Genomic DNA, 24,797 nt, shown 5'->3' on the forward strand with positions numbered 1-24,797 from the left:
TTTTTATATATTTCTTTGGGAAGAAAAGAAGATCCCCCCCAAAAAAAAAAAAGAAGAAGAAGAATTAAAATGGGCGGAGGAGGGTTGCTTGCTCACTTATCTTCTATTTAGGGCATTTCACCTATTATCATGGATTTAATATTACATAATATAAAAATCCATTTGTATAGTAATTCTACCTATTAAAAATGGGCATTATTTACCTATTCAGGTTTGTTGTGAGAGTCCTAAAAGAGCCTCACCTTTTGAATTTTCTCACCGCTGCTATTATTACCTTTACGACACTCAAAGTCCAAAAATTTATATGTTTCCTTCATTATTTCATGAGGAAAGAGGCGTACTTAGGATACGAGAAAGAATTCCTACCTATGTAGTCGGCCGGCTTATGGTACTATCGTACTGCCATCAGTACCATTCTTTCATAATACCATTATTACCTGTGAGTATACGATAATATTAACGTGTATATTCCTATTTTTCAGAAACAGTAGTTAGTATACATATAGTGTGTAAGTTGATTTACTTACTTCTGAGTAATTTTCCTGGAGGAATCATTTCTCGAAATAGTGTATGATAGTTGTAATTATGTACATGAAGAGGATCGCTACTCCAAAAGGAATCCAGGATCTCTTTCATTCTCTATAATAATAAAGTAAGTTATGATTCACATCTTTCTATACATACATTCAAGACTTACCTAGAATAATTAAGCAATTGATCAAATTAAAGCTCTTTTGTTATATATATATAAATAAAAAAGAATAAAAAAAACCTTTCAAAAATTGTTTATTACCTATCTTGACCAATGACCAATCTCCTTGCTCTACTTACATTTAAAAAAAATAAGTGAAGGTAAATGATTTTTTTTGTCTTTTTTAAACGTCATCTTTAAAAAAAATCATTTTCATTATAGGGTATTTGATTGAACCAAGCTAAAAAAAACATTCCACTACAATCACGTCAATTATTATTTATTGAAGGATTTGTATCAAGTTAAATTAATAAAATTGATTTTAGAGACAACAGATCGTACATACATACATAAATGTAATTGACATAATATTGTACAAACTTTCATTGTGGTCAATAATAGATTTATTTCAATTAATTCTGTCACATTGTATATTAATTTATTTTGTGACAATCCTGGGGATTTTCTTTGAAAAATTGTCTTTTTGACAGGCCAGCTAAAGATTTCCATTCATTTTTTTTTTAGATCGTTTAGATAACTAGTGATAAGACAATCTAAAAAATCCAGAATCTTAAATAATACCATTTTGCTATCAAGGACTTACACAAGATTATATTTTAGGGGTGGGGTAGGGGGAAGGGCATGGTTGCTGGAATTTTTTGAAAAAAAAAAAAAAAAAAAAAATTAGATAGATTAAATTTTTTGAAAATAAATTTCAAATATATAATTTGATATTTAAAATTATTTCAAACATTCAAAATATTCTCAAAAAATTAAATATTCCGAAAAAAAAAATTCCGAAATTCTCATGTGTTCACAAAAAATTATAATTTTTCTTAAGAAATTCCACAATCCACAACAGTTGACAGAAAATTAAATTTCTTATATTAGATTTTTAGAAAAAAAAAAAAAATTTTGGAGAAAAATTTCAAAAATTACATTTCTAGTTATGATTTTTTGAATAAAAACAACTAATATTAAATTTTTGTGAGAAAATTACAAAATTATTTTAAAAAATTTGAAAAAATAAACTTTTGTTAAACAAAAATTTAAAATTTAAATTAAATTACAAATATATGATGTTTTCTATTTAATAGCAAATTTAATTTATTTGGGAATGGCTGCTACTTTTTTCATAACTTTAAAAGTAATAAATAGTTAAAAACCAATAATAAATAAGAATCTGAATCGTAAATTAAATATTATTTTCCCGATACTGATTCCAGGAGAAACACCCAATACTCTGATTCCAATTAATTGTCCCATCAATAATACCTACGTTTAACAAATTCGCATATAACAAAAATAAAATCATGAAATGTCCTAAATAAATGTATGTAAATCACAATGATAAAAAAACAAACCTAGAGTTTACAAACAAATGGAAAAAGATGTAATTCCTATTAATTTATCATGCCCTTATCTAAACTTGCATGGATATAGCTCCAAATATGGGCTACGCCATACGTGTACCTTCGTGATATAATATTGCATTTTTTGAATTCCTACTTATTCTTTATACGAGATGTTAAGAGAGAAACAATGCCAAACAGTTACTCAATGTACAATCCTGATTCTACATAGATGCGTAAATGCAATGTACTTTTAAAAAAAATGTATATCCCAGTCTAAACGCATGTAGTGTGTAAAGTAGGATATGCTATATTTTAATCTGGGAATCCGAGCACAAAATATGCCAAAATATTAAGAGATGAAATTCTTCTCACACTCTTTTGATTATTACAAATATATGTATTGCAATTATAGTCAAAATAGCTGTACATCTAATAATATTTGTTATAATATGTATATGGACCTTGATAAGAAATTTCACAATCTGAAGGGTGTGGATTTCTTATTTTTATTTATAAAGGAATACGATAATTTTATAGCAATAAATCAAGATACTAACGGCAATATCATCAATCTTATTAGTTATTTGGGGTCTAAAGTAGGGTTGTCCGGAGGGAAGGGCAGTAGTTACGCCAACTAAATTGAATTTTTGATTCTTGCTAGACATCTTCTTGATAAATATTTCAATTCAAGTAAATTTAAAAAAAAAAAAATTCCAAAAATTTAATTGTCTGTGAAAAACTATGGATTTTTGAAATTCTTCTCAGCAAAAATTAATATTTCGATTTTTTTTTCAAAAAATTTATATTTAAAAAATAAATTTTGGAATTTTTTTACAAAAAATATCCGTTTTTTCCGAACAATTCAGGATTTTGTAAATTTTTTTCCCAAAAAATTTAATTTTTGCGACTAATTAAGTATTTTTGAAATTTTTTCTAATAAAATTAATAATATTTACTTTTTTTTCCAAAAATATTAATTTTCCGAGAATAAACATTGAATTTTTGAATCTCTTTTACAAAAAATTATATATTTAGTACATAACTGTAGATTTTTGAAATCTTTATATTTGAAAAATATTTATATTTTGAAGTTTTTTTCAAAAAATTTGCATTTAAAAATTTAATTTTGTATTTTTTTCCAAAAAAAATCCTCTTTTTCCGAACACTTCAGGATTTTTTAAATTTAAAAAAAATTATAATTAGGTATTTTTGAAATTCTTCTCTGAGAAAATTAATATTAGATATTTTTTTCCAGATAAATTAATTTTTGTGTGAATAGATATGAATTTTTGTTTCCAAAAACTATATATTTTGTGAATAGTAGTGGATTTTTGAGATTTTTCTTCCAAAAATTTAATTTTTCAATTGTTCCTCCCCCCCCCCCTAAAAATAGTTATGATCCTACGGACACCCCTGTAAAATAAACAGAACTGGGATTATTTAATTGGCCCTTCCCTCCTAGGTATATATAATGTTGGGCGTTGACCATAAAAACAACTTACAGGTCCTTACTATATTAATGGAACAATGCCTCTTAAAGACCAAACGTGATATCTATGGAGTAAATATGTAATTATTATTCCTTTCCGCCTAACAGGCTTCATACAGAAACATCCACAAAATGAATTAGGTCAAGTAGGTACTTAATAATATCTCAATAGTTGCAAGAAGGGCTTATGATTTAATTAATTAATGTAAATTAGGTCATATAAATTTCATCATAGTCTTATCATCAAATTAATGTCTTTGTAAAAAACTATTGATAAGTATGTCATATGTATACATATAATACTTAAACTGATTTTCTCAGTTTAAAAAATACGGATACTTCCAGTTTATAGAGCGAGAGTTTTGACTTTAATAATATGGAAATCGTTTTTATATAAATTAAAGCTGTATGATTTCTTGTGGGATTAAATGAAGCATTCAAATATTTAAGTATTTATTCTATTTACAAAGGATAATAATTGAATTAATTACTTCAATCATTGCAAGGGCAATTATTCGTAATTATGTCTAAAATTACATGGGATTTGTACTTTTTATAAAAGAAAAAAATCTTTTATAAGGGTCTGAGTTGATTAACATTAAAATATAATTCTCGAATTGATACATTTATGTAACAATTCAACTTTTTTACTACATTGAAAGCTGTACAAATTCAGTATTATTTTCAATCCATTAATCTTATTACTAATACTAGTATTCAAAAAATCAGAACGCTTCTAATAGATTAATGATAAATATCTTCTATATAATCTGTATGTGCAATTTGTCAATTCGGTACACTTCTAATTTTTCTCAATATTCTTTTCCATAAAGTTACTTTCAGAAATGAAATCTATAGAAAATCATCTGACCCTTTGAATTTAATTTAGAAATACAATGATTAATCTGTTCATAAATAGATTCCAAATCAATCTTATATTGAATTAGAACATTTAATCAATTTAATGTTATATAGCTAAATCCACTTAAAATAATGAAATTATGATTTAATCTATTTTAAAAGGAATAATCACTTAGTTAATTTAAAAAATTTCCTTAGTAACATGTAAAGAGTATTAATTGGGGCACTGTAATGCCCAAATTCATCATGGTAAAAAATAAATAATTTTTCAAGATAACAACTTCATAAATCATAAATTGAGTACAAATATTTCTGGATATATATACATTTTTAAATGTTGAATTTAAAAAAGTGCTGTTCAGTATACCGGTACCATTTTGACATCAAAATACACTTGAATAGTTCGTCTTATTTCTTAATCTTAGTACTAGGTAAACTGCTCTGTAGAAAATTGCCCGTGGAAGATTGCCCAAGATAAAAGATAGTTACCGGTCAGGAAAATATCTTTATTTCTTTCAAACTTCATGTTTTTACACTCAAATGACTCAATACTACATATATAGTCTTTTAAGTTTATTACTTTAAAATTGTGTGTTGTAGTCGGACATTTAAAATTCTGGAGTCGGAGGATAACTTTTATGCCTTTTTTGAATTAAGTGTTTTCATGTGACATTACCATTGCTGATGTCAGTCATTTTGAGGTAGGCCCTCAAAATAATTATAGTTTTACAATCAATTTTTATAAGAAAAAAATATTTATTATTAAAATTAGGGAAATTGATGTAATGCTCTTGTGTATTTGGATTTCAAAAAAGGGCTGATAAATACAATGACCTAAATCTTTACTGTCTATCAAAAATGTATTAATATAAAGTCTAGTTTTATTAAATATTAGACCCTAGTATGTATTAAAAATATGTTATTACATCACTGACCATTAGCTTTTACATAGTGTGTAGACAATCAATTAACTATGGCATTGTCAAGTACATTTTTCTTTTAATTACCCCTCTTTTCTTGTCCCTAATCGATCCAAAAGATATGTTACTGTAGAAATCTAGTCATATCATATGGAATTGAATACCTGTTGATTAGATTTAATTCAAATGTCGCTGTTTTTCTTCGGCATCAAATTGTATTCAATAAAATTGTTTTATTATATAAGCCAATAATTGAAGTTAAATCAAAATTTATTGGAAATTTGTCCAATTTTTTTATAAAAAATTCAACTATCAGCCCTAGCCCTCAATATGGTGCCTCTTTCAATTATAATACAATTTGTGACGACGGTAAAACGTTCTATAACTATGAAAAATATGTTTTGTTGTGTCTTACAGACATGGTTTGTACTAACCATTCATCAAATTAAAAAAAAAAAGAGTCATGTATTCAATGCAATTGCCAATGAACAAAGTGCTTAGTTGTAAATAGTATTAACTTGCTTTTCATATATCACGAATGAAGGAATTTAAGAGTTGGTTAACTTTTTGCTTCTTTATGCATTTCATTAAGATTCATCATAAAAATGAATTCTTGTGTACACAGCTTTACCGTTATGTAATATTATTCAAGTAGTTTTTAACGGTGATAATACAGATTCAATGCAATTTTTATAATATTGTTAAACCAGGCATTTTATTAAAAAAATGAATTCTTTTTTGGACACGTCTTATAAAAAGAGCAACAGGTGAATATTTTCAAATATTTAAGGATAGAAAAAAAAAAAATCCAATATTTCAAAATGGATTGTTAATCCTTCAAAATTCAATATTTTGAATTACCATATTATATTTTGGCACTGTTAATGCTATTATGTCTTTAAATATTACAATTTTTTCATTCGTATCTCTTTATCATAGCAAAAATAAATAAAAAATTGGATATAAAAAACCATGGCGTAAATCCCACATTTCAAAATATCTATTATATCAAAATATAATACAATTTAAAAAACATTGGTACCTCACTTTTTTTTCCACATAAATAACCTTGATTTTTTTTTATAAAAAGTACTACATAATAAATGCATAAGAGTGACACTTTTTTTTTAATTCAATATTTTGAATCTTTCAAATTTCTATACAGTAATACCTCGAGATACGAGTCGCCAAAAATACAAGTTTTTGGAAATACGATGTTTGATCTCAAGCCAAATTTTGTATTGGCAAACAAGTTTTTATTGAGATACAAGTTGCTCGAGAGTCTCTTTAGTCGAGAGTTGGCGACGGAACGTGAGAAAGATAGTCGTTTCAAGCGCTCAGAGGATAACTTACCGAACATCTCTGCATCACGCAGTCAGTTAATATTTATCCTCAGCCAACGTATGTCCATTATTGTATTAATTTAAAGAATTGAATGCCTGATCTTATGGGATAAATTGCTTTGACTTAGAAGCTGGTTTCTGGAACGAATTAAACTCGCAATTCAATGTTTTAACGTACATATATTTTAATTTTTATGTGAGGATTTATTTTCGTAGTTAGATTTAATGAGCTAATGTAAACGGTCATTTATTCGAGAGGTATTATATACGTTAATATTATGTTGAAATTTATAATATCAGCAGAAGGTTCTTCATAATTCGATATAGAAATAATAATAAAAACTTTACACATACTTTTCATTATGACCACAAAGTTAAGCTATAATAGAATGTACAAGTATCCATGATTGCTATATATTTTTGTAGAATAGCAAAGTTAAATCTCTTTTAGGTAATTACTTCTATAGGTATATCCACTTTATTCAGATTATTTTTGTAAATATGGGGCCCATCAACACAATAAGAAGATGGAATGATTTTTCTCAAAATTGAATCTGAATATTATTTGTACTCTTTGACGAATTATTTTCCATTTCATTCATCGAACCAATCCGATTAATACTTTGGTGGCTCCGAAAATTGCTCTTAAAATAGTCATGCCCAAATATGCAAGGAGAATTCAAAAAGTACGGTTACTTTTCAAATCTCGCAGGGAACGTATATTTGGTTTTGCTAGATTCTATTTGAGATCCCCACATGAATCAAATTTTATCTTAGTTAAATGGGATTCATTTTTTAGTTTTGAGTGACATATACAATATTTGTACTCATAAAGCGGGTAAATGATTTTATTCTATTCTATTTTATTCTATTATATTCTATATCTTAGGAAGCAATTATCCGATTCCAAAAAATAATGAGACTGGAGTTTGCATATGAATATCTACATGTATACTAATGAAATTATGAGATGTTGGAGTGTAAGCCTTTGAGTGATTTAAAGGGCCGGTTTTTGCAAGAAGCGGCCCTGGGGTAAAGGTACATTTATAGAGCAGTTTTCTTTCTTACCTTTTGGAAAGAAAAATACGGAGTTTTATATAGCGCCGGCCCGCAGTAAGGCCTGGGAATGGTACCCCCTAAAACCGGTCCTGACTATTTCATTAGAGTAAATGATTCTATGGAGGGAAAAAATTGCATAAAGTCGCATTAAGATTCAAACTGTGAGCCCACCCTTAGAAGAGGATAAATGAATACACTTTTGATTTATTTCTATAAGGAAATAAGGGATTATTAGATGGCCAATTAATAATTTTTCAAGGATTTTATTATCATAGGTATTCATTACTTTTATGCTTTAGGGAAAATATAGAGAAAAGAGAAAACGTTGGCATTGAAGTACCTTTGTACTGCTACATACAAAATTGTATATGTACATACATATTTACTTGACCGTTTGTGCGTGTAAAACAGTATGACCTGATGAGAACTAAGCCATGACTACATCATTACAATTGAAGTAAATATTTGTAAATCATAATAATATATTTTGTAATATTGTCATGTAATTAGAAGTCATAAATATGCCATAGCGAGGGGTCCATTAAAATCTGACAACATTAAATGCTATATTTCAACACTGTATAATTTATTAGTTAACTATATAATTTCAACAAAATTCATACTATAAATAGGTTTGATCTCTCTTAATCATTAATGTAGCCGTCCGTATTGGTGGCGGTGGAAGGCCTGGAAGGCCTGGAATCCCCTTAGGATGAAGTCCTCTGTTATGACGTCACAATGCTAACTGAAAGTACCTTTGAGAGCTTCGGTGTTTGGATGATGGATGCAACCAAATGTGCCATAAAGGTGGCTGTCCTTAAATCTTTAAGGGGGGCAAAAGAATCAAAAAGAATTTTAAAAAAATCAAAAGAACCAAAAGAGTCTTACAAAGGAGCAGATGGGTTTCTTTACTTTCTGGTTTTGATAACTCTCTGAATAGTATGGTATGACACCCGCGGATCTTTTGCATGGCCCCTCATGGAATGAGGGAATTGGTCTGTGCTGTTTTCTTTAACTCTTTCGGGTCCAGTTTTGACTTTTTGACGGCGTAGGCGGTGGTTCTGGAGACGCTAAACTATAAAGTTAATGCCGCATCAATCCCTATTAACTGGGTTTGAGCCAGAGCAGTATTGTTGGTAGGAACTATAAAACAATCCAAGAGTAATCTTTCATCAAGAAGTTTATCAAAAATTCAATATCACTTTTATCCATTTACTTAACTCCTTAATCCAAATTTGTCATTTCTCATTTCAACATGTAAAAACAAAATCCACTTAGAATGAGGTTTCTCAAAATGGAGTTTGAAATTCTTTTGTATTCTTCAATAAATTGTAGTCCATTTCCATCAACAAATTGTTATGATTAAATCCTTTAAAGGCACCACAATTTTTACTTAATCCTCCGTTAGTTACCCAAGATATTATTCACCCTGAGATCAATAAAAATGTGTCATATTCCTTTGAATCCACAATTTGTCGCCAATATGTATGCTTCTGAAACATTAAACCACATTATATGTAATTCTTTATTTATCATGATAGTGTCTTGTTTATTTTATCGAGGTTTAGGGAATTTTATTAATTGTTTTGCATAAAAGTCATTCCTTTTTTTTTGCAGTTGTTGGATCTTTCTAATTTTCAATATGAGTACAAGCTATTATTATGTACGTAACACGCAACCGTATCAAAACTGATTGACACAAATTTGATTGATTTTTTTTTTTGACTGCCTTTTATAGCAAAATAAATAACGGTTTGCTTAATCCTACAAATTTGGAATGTTCTAAAACAAATACAAAGTTTAAACATAATGTTACATAATGTATACTTCCCATTCCGTGCAAAAAAAAAAAAAAAATCCAAGAGGTTGGTTTATATTCAATAGCACACTATTAATACTTAGAAACTCATTAATATGGACATTAATTAACACAAGCTTCATTACTCTTTTCTACGAGTTAATTTTTTTTTTGTTCTTTCTTTCAATGTTCACGATTAAGTTCCAGATTAATTCGCTACACGTTCCACAGCAACTCCTCTTTTGTGTCATTACTTTCAAATGCTTCTTTACTTAACACTAACCATTAAATTAATTTTGAATATAATGTTGTTCACTTGAGTTCTAAATATAAGAAGTTCATTTATTTCACATGTGAAAATAGGGTAGGCAAATTGTAAGTTTAACAGGGGCATCCAAAGTAGGTGGGCTGGATGGGCTGTACCCCCCCCCTAAATTAAGAAATTTTTGCTTTTATAAAAAAATCTTTTATTACAACAAAAATTCCAAAATTTAATTTTTCAATTTGTCTTCCAAAAAATGTAAATTTTTGTGAATAGCTGTGGATTTTTGAAATTTTTCTCCGAAAAAATTAATTTTTGAAGAAAACTTATAAATTTTAGGAATTAAAAAAAACGTGATTTTTTTTTAAATAGCTGTCTGTGGATTCTGGATTTTTTTTTCAAAAAATTAAAACTTGAAATTTAATTTTGATTTTTTTTTCCAAAAATTTTAATTTTTTCTAAACAGCCTTTTTGGATTTAAAAAAAAAAAAAAATTTTCATTTTTTTTCATTTAATTAATTTTGGAATTTATTTGAAATTTTTTTCACAAAATCCATAAAAAAAAACAATATAATCCTGCAGATGTTAAAGCATAGGGCAAACCGAGCCAGACTAATTCAGTATACATCTGTAGTTTTTGGGGTTAAGTCAAAAAAAAAAAAAAAAAGACTTTTTTTTAATCTTTATTTTTTCCAGAGCATAACATATCCTTAGTATACAATTCAGACATACTCATTTTCTCAGTTATTATTATTTGTATAAGTATAATAAAAAGCACTGATAAGATGCTATTTGTTTATCATTTGTCGGAATGCCTATGGGGCTATTACAATATATAATATTTATTGGCTACTTGAGAATGTACCTGGCATTGCTCAGAGCTATTTGTTAAACTATAAATAAAAAGTTTTTAATGCCCCTGTTACATTCATTGTATTTTTAATTTGAAGAAATTCCATCTTTTTATATTTATTAATGATTTTGCCCAAGCTCAAATTTTAACATTTAAATAAAAATTAAAAATATACTGAAATACTTCTTTTTAGACCATATTTGTATTACTTCCAGACTTGGAGTCACACATGCTACTTGCTATTTGTTAATATCTTAAATTATCTAGGTCATACTGTTCTAAGATATCAAGCGTTGACTCAAAAATGAGTCCTCAGTATTCAAATAAATTTTGCTCTTTTATTTTAGAAGATATGTATAACATCATATAAAATCATTATTTTGTGTGTTTTAAAATGATAACATAAATGATAGAAAATGAGGATACAAATACATTAATTTGAAAAAAAAAAATAGATAAATTATTTTTGCGCAAGATATTTTGGTGTTCCAGGCATTTTATAAAAATTAGTTCAGAGTATTCTCTTACCAAATCAATTTCATTGTCATTTATTTTGCAGCAAAATAAAATTAGTGGTATTCTATTTACTGTACCGGAATAGTACTTTTTTATTGAGTTTCTAACTTTTACACATTCGTTAAGACTTAAAATAACTTTTTTATTTGTTACTAGTTCAACTAAAATCCCTTTTTAAGGGATTCATAAGATAATGAAAAATATATGATAAAAAATTAATAGAATAGAAGGGATGTAAATTGTCTGTACTTTTTAGTTGGGCGGTTTTTTGGAATTGGTAATTTGAGGAATCAATTTTCTTTTCTTTAGCTGTTGTCATTATTATTTAACTCCTGATTAGGTAACTTCCTTTCCTACTACTTTCAATTATATTCAAAACCTGATTGAACATTCGTGAGTGTTCATTAAATTAAAGAGATTCACCTTGAGGGTTTCTTGCGGACTTGTTACTGTAAGTACTTATTGGACTCCGAGTAAAATTGAGGATTGACATTGGGGTAATTCTTGACAATGTCTATGTCTAGTTCCTTCTCCAGCTTCCCTTTTCAATGCTGATCTAATGAAAAGTAATGACAACTAAAGTTCTTCTCTCTATTGTAATTTAATAAAAATACAACTCAATTTTACAAAAGCCGACAATTTTTTAAAAATTACTAGAGCTTGCACGAAGTATTTTTTCGAAAATTTAACTTTACTCGAATAAAATCAAAACGGTCGAGTAATAAGGAGCATCAGTTTATATTATCAGTCAAAACGACAGTAAAAATTACGAGGGTTCATATTAAAAGAAAAGTTGATGTTTTATGAAGAAAACACCATATTACATAATATGTGGAGATTCTCAAAACTTAAACTCTATCGAACTAAATTTTTGTTGTCACAAATACATCACTACTACTTACATATTAATAGAATTCTCAATAGAATTCAAATACTGTTTTATTGCGCCACTGATCAATTTATTTTCTTCCAAATTGCACGTTCACGTTTAAATAATTTTATACAAATATAAAGTCATTATTTGAAATTGAATTTGTATTTTATATCGAACATATTTTTTCTGAAGGATCAATTTACAAAAATTATAAATTGTTTTATTATTTATAATAAAAAATAATTTTTAACTTTGATTATTTTACACTTTCTTGAATTATTTTTCTTGGAGCTATAAGCTTCTGAAGTAAGAGTATCAATTTTCAACTTTAAACAAGGATGACTATAGTTCTAAGCATGATAAATACGTTATAAATTTTTTTATTGAATCCATGAACGTTAGACTTTGAACTATATGCATGGTGTGTATCCTTCTCTTTAATAGCAAACGTTTAAAATAACTTGAACATTAAAAATATCCAAAAACACCAAAAACTTTATACCTTTTTTCTGAAGAATCTCATAATGACAAAGAAAAATTTAGGGCATATCTGAAATGAGAGGATCAAATTCTACTAAGTTTAGTATATATTCTTTCCACTTATTTGAAGAATATATACTAAACTTAGTAGAAAAAAAAGCTGTAAAGTTTTTGGTAATTTTGGATATTTTTAATGCTCAAGTTATTTTAAACGTTTGCTATTAAAGAGAAGGATACACACCATGCATATAGTTCAAAGTAATAATATTTTAAAACCATTCTTTTAAATCTATACTCTGCAGGGTATTTATTTTTACTATGTGTGTGCCTATGAAATGATACTTTTTGGTCCCTAGGTGTCACCAGTTAGACATTATAAACCGGCGCAAAAATCTAAATGCTTATTGCAACATGTGTCAACAATATTTCATTCTTTGTATAGTTTCATTCAACAACGCACTTTTTTCGCTTGTAAAAATGTCTTATATTGTACCTACAAACTACGATGTGCGGACATCATTGACTTTCTATTACTAATTGAAGAAAAACCCTTCTCTAGCCCATCAAATGCTTGTGGAAGCTTACGGTAGAAAATAGAAGTGCTTTAGGTGGTTTGAAAAATTCGAAAGTGGTAATTTTGAATGCTGGCCACCGAAAAAGTTTGAAGACGCCGAATTGCAAGCATTCCTCGATGAAGATGATGGCCAAATGTTAATGGTTATCCCTACCATCAACAATTGACCGATTTGAAATATGCTATACGCCAAAAACGCCCAAAATATGAAGCCAGCCAATACAAGGTAGTTTACCTTGATGACAACGCACCATTGCATCGCTCTATAGCCACCCGCCAGCTTGTTGAATCGTTCAACTGGGAACCTCTTGATCATGTAGCTTACTCTCCAGACCTGACACCTTCCGATTATTATTTGTTTGCATCGATGGGCCACACACTCAATTAAGTATGCTTCGATTTTCCTGTTGAAGCCAAAAAATGGATCGATGGGTGGTTTGCAGCCAAAGATGAACAATTTTTTTTGGAAAAGCATCCAAAAATTGCTTGAAAATGTGTGGCTAGCGAAGACACATACTTTGAAAATTAAATTTGTAACTATTTTTTCACAATAAACATTCAAAATTAAAAAAAAAAATCATTTCATAGACACATACCTGTTATAATCAAGAGAGGTGCCGGACAAATACAATACTCCCAATACCTGTCCCTCTAAAACATGTCAATTTTGTTGTTTTTCATGGAACATTATAACCATATACTTTTACAAAAAAGAAAATAATTACCTATATGTTTTTAATTTAAAGGTGTTTTTTTTTGCTCCTAAAATAGTTTTTGTTCTCTTAAGTGAAGAACGGAAAAATCTAAAATAATTAGGAATTAATAAACAATCTTAACATTTAAAATGCGATTAGATCATTTCATTTCACAGTGACTATGCGTGACAAAAACATGAATATATGAGGAGTCATTATTCTTTTCAATTTCTTTAAAAAATAAATTGACTTACTCAGAGTGTAAAAACATACTTCATTAAAAAAGAAAAACACATGAAAATTTATAATCGTACTTAAATATTATTTATAGAGATGCATGAGCAAGAACTATCATCCAAGAAATTGACAAAGGAAATTAAAAAAGAGACATAAGGAAAGGAGTGAAAATGTACGCGGATCTCAAACCCGGAGATTTAGTTTGGTTTGACCCCGGAGTAGGCTATGTTCTACCAGGAGAAGTTCTTGAGTATCATGAAAGTGCACAAGTTATTATGGTACAAGCCATCATCAACTCTGTCACCAAAAATTTCACGCTCAATAATTTAAGCTCTGTAAGTTAAAAAACTACAATGATGTCATTATAAATCTTTAATCTTATTTCCTTATTTGAAGGTTCGTCCAAGGCAAGACTTGGGGCAGAATGGAGTTGAAGACATGATTACCCTAAGGGATATCAATGAAGCATCCATTCTCTGGAATCTTAGAATACGATATGATAATCACAATATATATACGTATATTGGTACTATACTCATATCTGTCAATCCCTACCGTACATTTGATGATGAAGGTGAGAGTCTCTATGGACTCAAATCCGTTAACAAATATGATGGACAAATCCTTGGAACCCTTTCTCCACATTTATTTGCTATTGGATCCGCTGCACTTGCACGACAAGTCACAAATCCTAAGAAAAACGTCGTCATTCTACTTAATGGAGAATCCGGGTCTGGAAAGACAGAATGGTAAGAAACAACTTTGAATATAATTGACTAAGTATCTTCTTTTTTCAAATACGTTTTTTAATCTTCTTAGCTCAAAACTTCTCCTTCAATATTTATCTGCTGTAAACAAATCTTCGTCTAATCTCAAGACCGAGCAGATTATTGAAGGCTCGAATTTGCTTGAAAGTTTTGGACATGCGCGCACGGTGGCCAACAATAACTCCTCAAGGTTTGGAAAATTCATACAAATCTATTTTAAAGATGGAGTTATTAGTGGGGCAAAATTTAACGAATATCTCTTGGAAAAACATCGCATTGTTTCTCACAATTCAGAGGAAAGAAATTTTCACATATTCTATGAGCTTCTTGCCGGCTTGAGTAAAGAACAGAAGGAAAAATATGGCTTGATGACAGTGGAAAAATATTTTTATCTAAATCAAGGTCAAAGTTATACTATTGATGGAAAAAATGATAGGATGGATTTTGAGAATTTGATTTCATCCTTTCAAGTCCTTGGTTTTACATTAGACGAAAGAGAAAGTATTTTTAAAGTCCTTTCCTCAGTTCTTCATCTTGGGAATGTATATTTTAACCGGAAGCATTTTCGAAATGGAGTTGAAGGTGTTGATGTCGGCTCAAACGTAGAGATTAAATGGGCTGCACATTTACTTCAGCTAAATTCAAATGATGTGGAACAAGTGCTCACATCTCGATTATCCCCTGAATCATTACGAGAACCCATTATTGTTCCTATGAACATTGATCAAGCATTGGATGTGAGGGATGCATTATCTAAAGCAGTCTACAGTGCACTCTTTTCATGGATTGTGAAACGTACCAATAAGATATTGTCTACAAAGAGCAAGGGAGCTAAAAATAATAAAGGGATTTGTATTTTGGATCTATTTGGGTTTGAGGACCAGAGTGAAAATAGTTTCGAACAACTTTGCATTAATTTTGCCAATGAACAACTTAACAATATAATCAATAAAAGAATATTTAAGGTTGAGCAGGCTGAATATCATAAGGAGCAAATTGAATGGACGCCAATCAACTATTGTGATAATGGTCTAATATTGAATATTTTATCAAAAAAACCTGTTGGTATTTTTCATTTATTGGATGACGAGTCAAATTTCCCGAAAGCAAATGATACATCATTCTTGGACAAATGTCATTACAATCATGCTCTGAATGAACTGTACTCCAGACCAAGAATGTCATCACGTGAATTTGGAGTTAAACACTTTGCTGGTCAAGTGTGGTATAATGTTGATGGTTTCTTGAAAAAAAATAGAGACTTAGCAAGCTTCGAAATTGTGAATTTACTCTCAACAACAAAGAACCAACATTTAAACAGTATATTTTCAAGATTGAATCCTCATAGTAGTAAAAACGAAAGTAATTACAGTGACCCTAGAAGTGAAAATGTACATTTGGTGACAATGAAGCCTCGTGCACCAACTGTATCTGCACGCTTCATAGACAATTTAAACCAATTATTGAGTTTAGTTCAGGATTCATATCCTTTCTATGTTTTATGTATCAATCCCAACACTTCCAAATTGCCATCTAAATTTGATATGCCTCTAGTTTTAGAACAGTTAAGAGTTCATGGGGTTGTTGAAACCATAATGATACGCAAAACTGGATATCCTATTAGAATGAAATATAAGCATTTCGTAGAACGATTTAGATGTCTTTTAGGGGTAAAATATCCAAAAGTGGGTTACTATGGTGGTGGAACTCCCACAACAAAGGAAATGGCAAGGAATGTTGTTGAAAAATATGCTCAAAATAGAGGCAAAGACTTTGAATTTGGATCCACAAAAGTTTTTCTAAAAGTAAATTAATGAGCAAATAAAGTTTGATATATTTTTCATTTTGGTTGTTTTTATAGGAAAATCTCCGAAAAACACTTGAAACAGAGAGACGGCAAATCCACGATGTGACGGTGATTAAGCTACAAAGAGCCATTAGAGGTTACCTAGCACGCAAAGACTATGTGAATATGAAGAAATCGACCATTAAAATCCAAGCAGCATACCGAGGTTGGATTGCCAGAAGAGAGTATTGTAAAGCGAGAAAAGGAGTTATTGCTTTACAAGCAATTTACAGGTAAGAATCGTATTCTTTATCTAACAAAAAAAAATAAAAAAATTATATACCCTCTTAAATCTCTTATACGAAGGCTATTTTAGTATTATAATAAATCAAATAATTATATAGTTTTTAATTTTCTAACCACAAATGTTCAAGCAAAAAAAAAAAAATACTTAGCCTAAATAAACATATCAGACAATTCATGCGTGTGTTAAAATACACTTTATATACTAATATTAAAGAAATCTAAGTTTTGTTCACTTAACTGTGATTATTAAATTAATATTTATATTTTTGTGATTTATGAATATTAATTTGTTAATCGGCATAACGATTGTTTTGATTGGCTTCCTTGTGGTTTTGATGTTTATTATGTGATAATTAATCAACCAACATGAAATAAAGTCATGAAAATTGAATAAACCACATATAGGGGATTATAAACAACAGATGCATATGTTTTATATCATGAAATATATAATTATGTTTAGAGATCACTATAATTAAAAAAATCTAAACGTTGTGATGACATATTTTTTGTGGCAAATATAATATTTTTTTATATATAGATTTATAATTTTTCATTCTTGATTTTCAGAATGCAAAAGCAGAAATCTATATATCAAGGCCTTTTAGAAGAAAAGGAAATCCAGCGCAAACTTGAAGAGGAAGAAGAGGAGGAACGACGAAAGCGAAGGGCAGAGAAAGCTGAGGCCAAAATAGAAGATAAGTTAATTCGTATTGAGAGAGCTCGGTTGCAGCGAAAGAAAAAGATGAGTGAGGATGAGCCAATTCATATGAAAAAAATCTCTCGAGAATCAATTAAAAAGGAATATTCATCTCGGGTAACAAGTCCATCGAGTAATAAGAGCTATAACGAAGATAATTATTTTGATTATGACGAGGAAGATGTTCATGGAGCCATAGATAACGATTTTGATCATCAATCAGATGAGATTGTTGAAAATTCTAACTCTTTAACTCTAAGTGAACTAGGACGCACAAAATCTGCCTCAAATAATCATTCCACTACTCCACTTCCACCAAAACTATCCCTAGCCCTACCCTCCCCACCCCCACTTATCGTCTCATCCCCACCGACCAAATCCAATGGCCACCCTATGGGTGGTAATTTTGTCCGAGAACAAAGTGTTAATCACTTGGAAATACCAGCAGAGCTGGCCTTCATAATGTCGAAAGCTGAGAAATCTGGATCACTTCAGATTCAAAAGAATTTAGGAAAAATTACAGAGCCTTTAGTCAAGTCCTCCTTGCAAGGAGAGCTGAAACTCCCTTCTGACATCGATTATTACTCCTTCTCAAAGGTGGCAAATATATACTTTAAATATCATTTGTGGGAAATGAAAAGTGAAGCAATTAAAACGCCTTTTCTGAGTAAGACCAAGGAGAGCGATTATCAGGACTCCATTGCCATCTTTAAATTAATTTTAAGATTCATGAATGATCCTAATATGGGTGGATCCAAGGAAAAGATTTTGTCGGATTATATTGTAAATAAAGGTATACATAGACAGAAAAAAAAATATTTATGCTAACTTAAATATATTTATTAACTTTTTATTCCTCAAGGCATAAAGAATGAAAAACTTAGGGATGAAATTTATTGCCAACTAGCAAACCAGACCCGGAAAAACGATGATGAAATTAGTAATGAACGGGGATGGTTTCTCCTTTCAAATTGTCTATCTGCATTTCTTCCATCTAGAACGCTCTACAAGTATTTGCTTAAATATGTTTCTGATAATGCAGTAAACGGATATAAATATGTTTGCCAACAAAAGTTGTTACAAGGAGCAATTACCCACGAATCAAGGTAATATTTTATTTGCTCAGTAGGAAACCTATTTTCAAATTAATACTTTTATATTTATTGTAGGATTTATCCTCCAACTAATCTGGAGTGGCGTTCAAACAAAAAATGTGTAAAAATGGCTCTAGATGCCACATTTCCTGATTTTGAAATTCGTCCTGTGTCTCTAGACTCCTACACAACTGCAGAGGAGTTTGCAGCCAATGCTCTCACTTCTCGTGGTGTATCAGAGATATCGGGTTGGACGGTTGGCTTTGAAAAAGGAGATGGTATATTCGAATTGAATGGATCGGATTTTGTTCTTGATATACTAGCCGAAGGAGAACTTCCTTCCGTTTTTCCAAAAGCCAAACTTCCTTTTTTGCAAATAGCGGGAGAACTTAAACGTCATAGGGAACAAAGGCCTCCCATGCCATTACCAACTATGATTGATGAGCTAGAAAATATTCCTGTGAGTAACAAGAAAAGATCCCATTCTGAGGACCGCGTGTTAAGCACAGAAGAATTTGGTCTTTCTTCTGGCTCTGTTTTGAATAACCGTTATTTTGAAAACAATAAGGAAAGTCGGAGTAAATCCTTAGATAATTTGCTTAACCCATCTTCAACAAATAATTATGGGTTGAGCGAAAACAGTCCCCTCAATCAAAGATACAAAGAAATGACAAAAACAGATAGTTTGACTGAAACATTAACAAAAGAAGAGTGGCAAAAAATTGGACTATCTCAGAAAAATGCTATGAATGATCGTTATTTCAGCCACCCAGATCTCTTAGACATATCAACGTCTCCCATTGGTGAAAAAGAATTATCCTCTACAAAACCACTCACTCAGTCAAATGGGAATTTAAGACTGAACGAAGAATTAGAAATGGCAATAGCTTCTAATAAAAGCGGCAATAATATGGCCAATGGTGGTAATTTACTTAAGAAAGGACGTCCTCGCTTTGTAAAAGGACGAAGAAGCATAAAACATTCATCTGCGATGTCTGACACATCAGAAGCTCCATCCATAGCATCCCATGTAAGACGTGTTCGAGTTCCCTCACAAGCTTCAGACGTGGATCAGTTCTTAGATGATCTATTCATGCCTGTTCTGGATGTTGATGATGGTCTCTCGGATGCAAAGTCGCTTGCAGCATCAATGAGAGGAGGAGGTAAAAAGTTTAAAAAACTGACTCAATTGAATAATTTAGTCGGTAGTATCAAAGGAAGTCGAGATACGGAGAATAACCAAAGTGAACTTCCTCCCCCTCCACCACCACTTCCACCCGGATCGAATGGATTCAATTCATCAATGGGATTTCATCCAATCCCTGGCGTTGTTTCTCCTACAATGTCACCCCCTCCCATGCTTATGCCAACTCCTGTACAAGGCTCATTTATGAATCAACCTCAATCTAATATAACGCCTACGATGTCCCAGGATGGATCTGCACTCGCTTTTACATATGTACCAGTACCTGTTTATAACATGGGAGGGATTGGTCTACCGGGAATGATGACTCCTAAACCACAAGAACCTATGATGCCAAGTAGCAATAACGCCACCCCTACAATAAATGCTTCTTATCAACAGGCATTCATTCAAAACGCTGTTGCACAAAATATGCAAATACAACAACAACTCATGATGCAAAATCAGGCACTATCTCAATTATTGTCCCAAGCCATCAGTAGTCCTCAGCCAACATCTTTAACTTCCATGTACTCTGAATTAAAAATAAATCCAGGAGGAGTTGATGTAAATCAACAGCCATACGATGAACATCAACAAAATTTCGCATTGAACTCCATGAATAAAATTAAAAATGAAATGACCAATGAATATGTTCAAGAATCCAAAACGACTCCAACTACACCAAAAATGTCAACTGCATCAACAATGGAAATGGAAGTCGCTGGCTTTATGGATTCATATATGAGGGCAGGAACAGTCCGGATAGGAAAATGGAGATGGCCTCCACCAAAGGAGGAAATGGAGAATGGAGAGAGTGGTATGGGACAAAATGAAGGGTTCTTTGAATTCAAACTCCGTAAAATGCAGGAGAAGCTAAACTCTCCGAGTCGAAATAGCTTAATGTCACCTAACAGTCAGCTGGCACGGGATCAAAAACACTTTCATGATCAAATGGAACAGCAACAATATAATCACCAACAGCAACAATTAAGAGATCAAATGATTCTCATTCAGAATGCGCAACAACTACAATTAAGAGAGCAACAAATTAATCAGCTCCAGAAATCACAACATCAGGAACAAATGCGGCTTATTCAAAATTCCCAAAAACTACAAAGGGGGGAGATGAGGGATAATATCAATCAAAAACAAATTGCTAAAAGTTCTCAGCAACAAATATATTATGCACAACATGGGCAATACAATGATATTTACTCTCAAAAAGCTGATGAAATAAGCCATTCCGGTATGTTATATTAGATTTTTGTTAACAAAGTTATTATTCATGTAATATTTTGATATTTCAGAATGGGATACTCCTGATAATTCTATACATAAATTAAAGTTGAGTAAAGAAGTTAAAAATCGCCTGGAAGCTGCCGTAATAAAAAATCATTCTAAGGATGAAAATGGAAAATTGGAGTTATCTGAACTAGAAATTCAGAATGATGATGACAAGGCAATTTATCAGCAAGTTGGTAAAGTGAATCATGAAGAAATTCAAAAGCTCACAGAGAATCGTAAAAATATTCTTGAAAAAAGATTACAAAAGTTAAAGAAATGGTCCACAATGGATGGAGTTGACAAGAATGGAAATTTGAAATCAGAAATGATGGATAACATTCCACCACCTCCACCCTTACCTTTTGTTTTCCCTGGATCTTTAAGTACAAAAACAGGTGAAAAGCTTAGGGGAAAATACGGAACTGAAGATTTTTTTGAGTCATCAGGAAAAAATCGATTTAACTCTACAGAAAATCTCTCACAAGTTGAAGATTTCCATGAAGATGATTATCAATCTGTGGATGAAGTCACCACTAAACTTCATCCTCCAAACTCAGTTATTTCATATATGTACACACGAAACGTACCATGGAACCTAAATATTCGGAAAGAATTATTTTCTCCTTCTGAGAGCCTATGTAATCCGCTAGTGATTCATTTAATTTTTTCACAAATTGCCAATGACATTTTAAAACAAAGCAAAATAAGCAATCTAAGATTAAATAGAGACGAACGTATAAAACTTAAATCCTTGTTGAATGAGTATTCTATAACACTTGATAATCTTGGTAGTACCAAACATAGGTTGTCTACCAAGAAAAATATCATAGACGTCGCTAGGGATTGCGATCACTATTTTTCAAGGTATTTTATATGAAGAATATATTTTTAGATTTAATATGTTTCCGGTTTCTTTCAAAGGCTTTACCCTGTATCATCTGGAGTAGAAGGAGAATCCCAGTTTTTATCAATTTCTCATAAAGGAGTCCGCCTTGTACGAAGATCGAAAAACTCGAGCAACGATTATTTAGAGGTAATTTAATTCATAAATACAAGGTTATATATATGACCGTAATTCATTAAAAAACATTTATTAAAGACAATTGAAACATACACCTTTGAGGATATTGGAGAAATATCGACAGTGAAGTCAAGTGGTCTACAAATTGTAACTCACACGGGGGGTCGGCTTTTTACAACTACACCAAAGGCTAGTGTTATTAAGGATTTGCTCAATACATACTTAATTGAAGCAAATGCAAGTCATTATGATTATGTTAAAGCGTTAGGAGACTTCAACACAGAGGATGAAAATGCCTTATCCTTCAAGAAAGGCGATATAATAGCTGTAGTAGCAAAAAAAGATCCATACACAGAAAAAGGATGGTTGTATGGTATTAAGGATGGCAGCTATGGCTTGATTCCGGGAGATTTTGTTAACAAATTGTCCCCTAAATCAATTCGGAGAGAAATGCGCATAATTGCAAATATTACTCAAAGGTCTAAGGATCATGAAACAGAAGAAGATGAAGAGGAAGAAAAGGATATGCATCCTACTTTGGATGTCGGGCTAGAGAGACATACTGACGATGATGAGGATGACGAGGGAATGGTAAAGATGGACCAAAGGAACCAATACTCCTGGGATAAACATGCACATACTTTGGAAGCACATAATCCTCCAAAAACTATAAAATCCGAGCTCCAACCTATTCGGGATGATGGAAAGCATCCTCTTTTAGAATTTGCTCTACAACACTTCCAAGAATCCCTAAAAATACGTACAGATATTGAACAATCCTCAGACAAAAAGAATACTAATAAGAAAAAGGGTAAAAGTGCAAAGAAGTCATCAGGTCTATCCGGAACTGTGGCCACAAATGATTGGACATGGAAGGATCAAGTAGACCTTGTAAAATGGACTCCAAATATGATTTCTGTAAGTATCAACATATATTTTCAATATTCTATTCTCCATTTTGTTTTATTTAGAATTCTCTCCTTCGACTTGAGGCTCCTGGTCATAATAATTTAGCATTAGAATGTTTTGCGTGTATCATGCGTGTAATGGGCGATCTTCCTCTTCTGGCTAACCAACATGAAGTAGACTGTGTGAATACATTACTAATGTACTGCCATAGACTCGAATCAATCCGAGACGAAGTCTATTGCCAAATTATGAAACAAACAACCAACAATAAGAGTATAAGTAAAGACTCCTGTCAAAAAGGATGGAGACTATTTACTATTGTTGCAGCCTACTTTTCTTGCACAGAAGTTTTAAAACCGTACCTGTTCAAATATTTGGAATCTGCAGCCTATGATAAGAGAAGGGCATATCATGGAACTGCTTTAGTTTGCTTGCACAATCTGCGTAAAACTTTTAGATACGGTGGAAGGAAAAATGTTCCAAGTATTGAAGAAATCACTGCTATTGTTGCTGGTCGTAGTTCTAAACGGCAAATATATCGTCTCCCTGGAGGAACTGAACGTATCATTAATACAAAGTCAACCACAGTTGTTGCGGATATCATTGATGAACTTTGTAATTTCATTGGTGTGGAATCGGAAAATGAAAAGGAGGAATTTTCACTCTACTGTATTATTGAGGGTGAATTATACACTCTTCCCCTTTCGAATCGTCATTATATCCTGGATTTAACAAATGGATTGCAGCATCAAAATGAGGAATTTTACTTGATATTTTGTCGATCTGTTTGGCATTATCCACTCAGGATTGAAAATCAATTATACATTGAAGTTGTGTTCAACCAAATCGCTCCAGATTATTTAGAGGGACATTTGATTGTTTTGTCAAAGGGTATTTTGACGAATGAAGAATCTGTTGATGAAATAGCCAAAATAGCTGCTTTTCTACATAAAGCAGCAGACATGAATGAGAAGCCCTCCATAAAAGAAACCAAGTTTCTTCTTCCAAAACCAATTCTAAGTTCACGTGAAATAAAGCCCCCTCAATGGGTGAGCATGGTTCAGAATAACTGGAAGAATATTGAGCATCTTACGAGTGGACAAGCAAAAGGTCAAGTCCTTCAAATTCTCTCTAATTGGCCTCTCTTTGGCTCTAGTTTCTTTGCTGTGACTCGAGTCACAGATGGAAAAAATAAAAAAGAAGAAATGGAAAACTTGGAAGAAGAACTTTTGGCTCTCAACAAACATGGAGTGAGCTTTTTGGATCAAAATACTCACGAAACACTCCTGCACTATTCCTTCACAGAAGTTATTTCAACTCGTAAGGTTGAGCTTGATGAGCAATCCTTCTTTTTAGATATGAAATGTGGTAATTTAATGTCTCAAAAGATAACGAGGATCAAGACCTTCCAAGCTGATGAAATTGCAAGACTCATACGACAATATATATCCATTGACCAAAAATTAAAAGCAGTATCCTCTTCTAAGAACACTGCTAAAAGGCAGTCCCGCTCATAAATAGTCCTTTACTTTAGCTCAAATTAGATCATCCTTTTGTTGTGTTTTTATAATAATTGTAGGCATGTAGACAATTCCTATGTCTGATGTATATTGTTTATTTTTATTCTATTTAGTTGAATTGATAAAAAGTTTATTATTTAACTAGATCTCAAAACTAAATATTTATTTTTTGAAATTTAGAGACTAATAAACACTAAATAAACTCATAATTACCTTA

At 31.0% G+C, this 24,797-nt stretch overlaps 1 protein-coding gene across 1 annotated transcript; it reads left to right on the forward strand.

Moving 5' to 3' along the window:
- Nucleotides 1–407: 407 nt before the first annotated feature.
- Nucleotides 408–24,797, forward strand: LOC121114088 (unconventional myosin-XV). The gene is made up of 12 exons (XM_040707931.2): nt 408–652; nt 14,102–14,342; nt 14,404–14,756; nt 14,827–16,579; nt 16,636–16,853; nt 17,437–18,359; nt 18,429–18,672; nt 18,736–21,092; nt 21,154–21,994; nt 22,052–22,163; nt 22,230–23,069; nt 23,123–24,797. Exons 2-12 carry the CDS (start codon nt 14,178–14,180, stop codon nt 24,575–24,577), a joined length of 9,261 nt encoding a protein of 3,086 aa, XP_040563865.1. The 5' UTR covers nt 408–652; nt 14,102–14,177; the 3' UTR covers nt 24,578–24,797.

The sequence above is a fragment of the Lepeophtheirus salmonis genome, chromosome 1 (genome assembly GCF_016086655.4).
Source record: "Lepeophtheirus salmonis chromosome 1, UVic_Lsal_1.4, whole genome shotgun sequence".
Lineage (NCBI taxonomy): Eukaryota > Metazoa > Arthropoda > Copepoda > Siphonostomatoida > Caligidae > Lepeophtheirus > Lepeophtheirus salmonis.

What these genes read in the sequence shown, in the direction of transcription:
- LOC121114088 (XM_040707931.2), top strand. Translation starts at nt 14,178, where the DNA reads ATGTACGCGGATCTCAAACCCGGAGATTTAGTTTGGTTTGACCCCGGA. An exon ending in GGATTATATTGTAAATAAAG is followed by an intron (nt 18,360 to 18,428) that starts GTATACATAGAC and finishes TTATTCCTCAAG; the next exon opens with GCATAAAGAATGAAAAACTT. An exon ending in GCAATTACCCACGAATCAAG is followed by an intron (nt 18,673 to 18,735) that starts GTAATATTTTAT and finishes TATTTATTGTAG; the next exon opens with GATTTATCCTCCAACTAATC.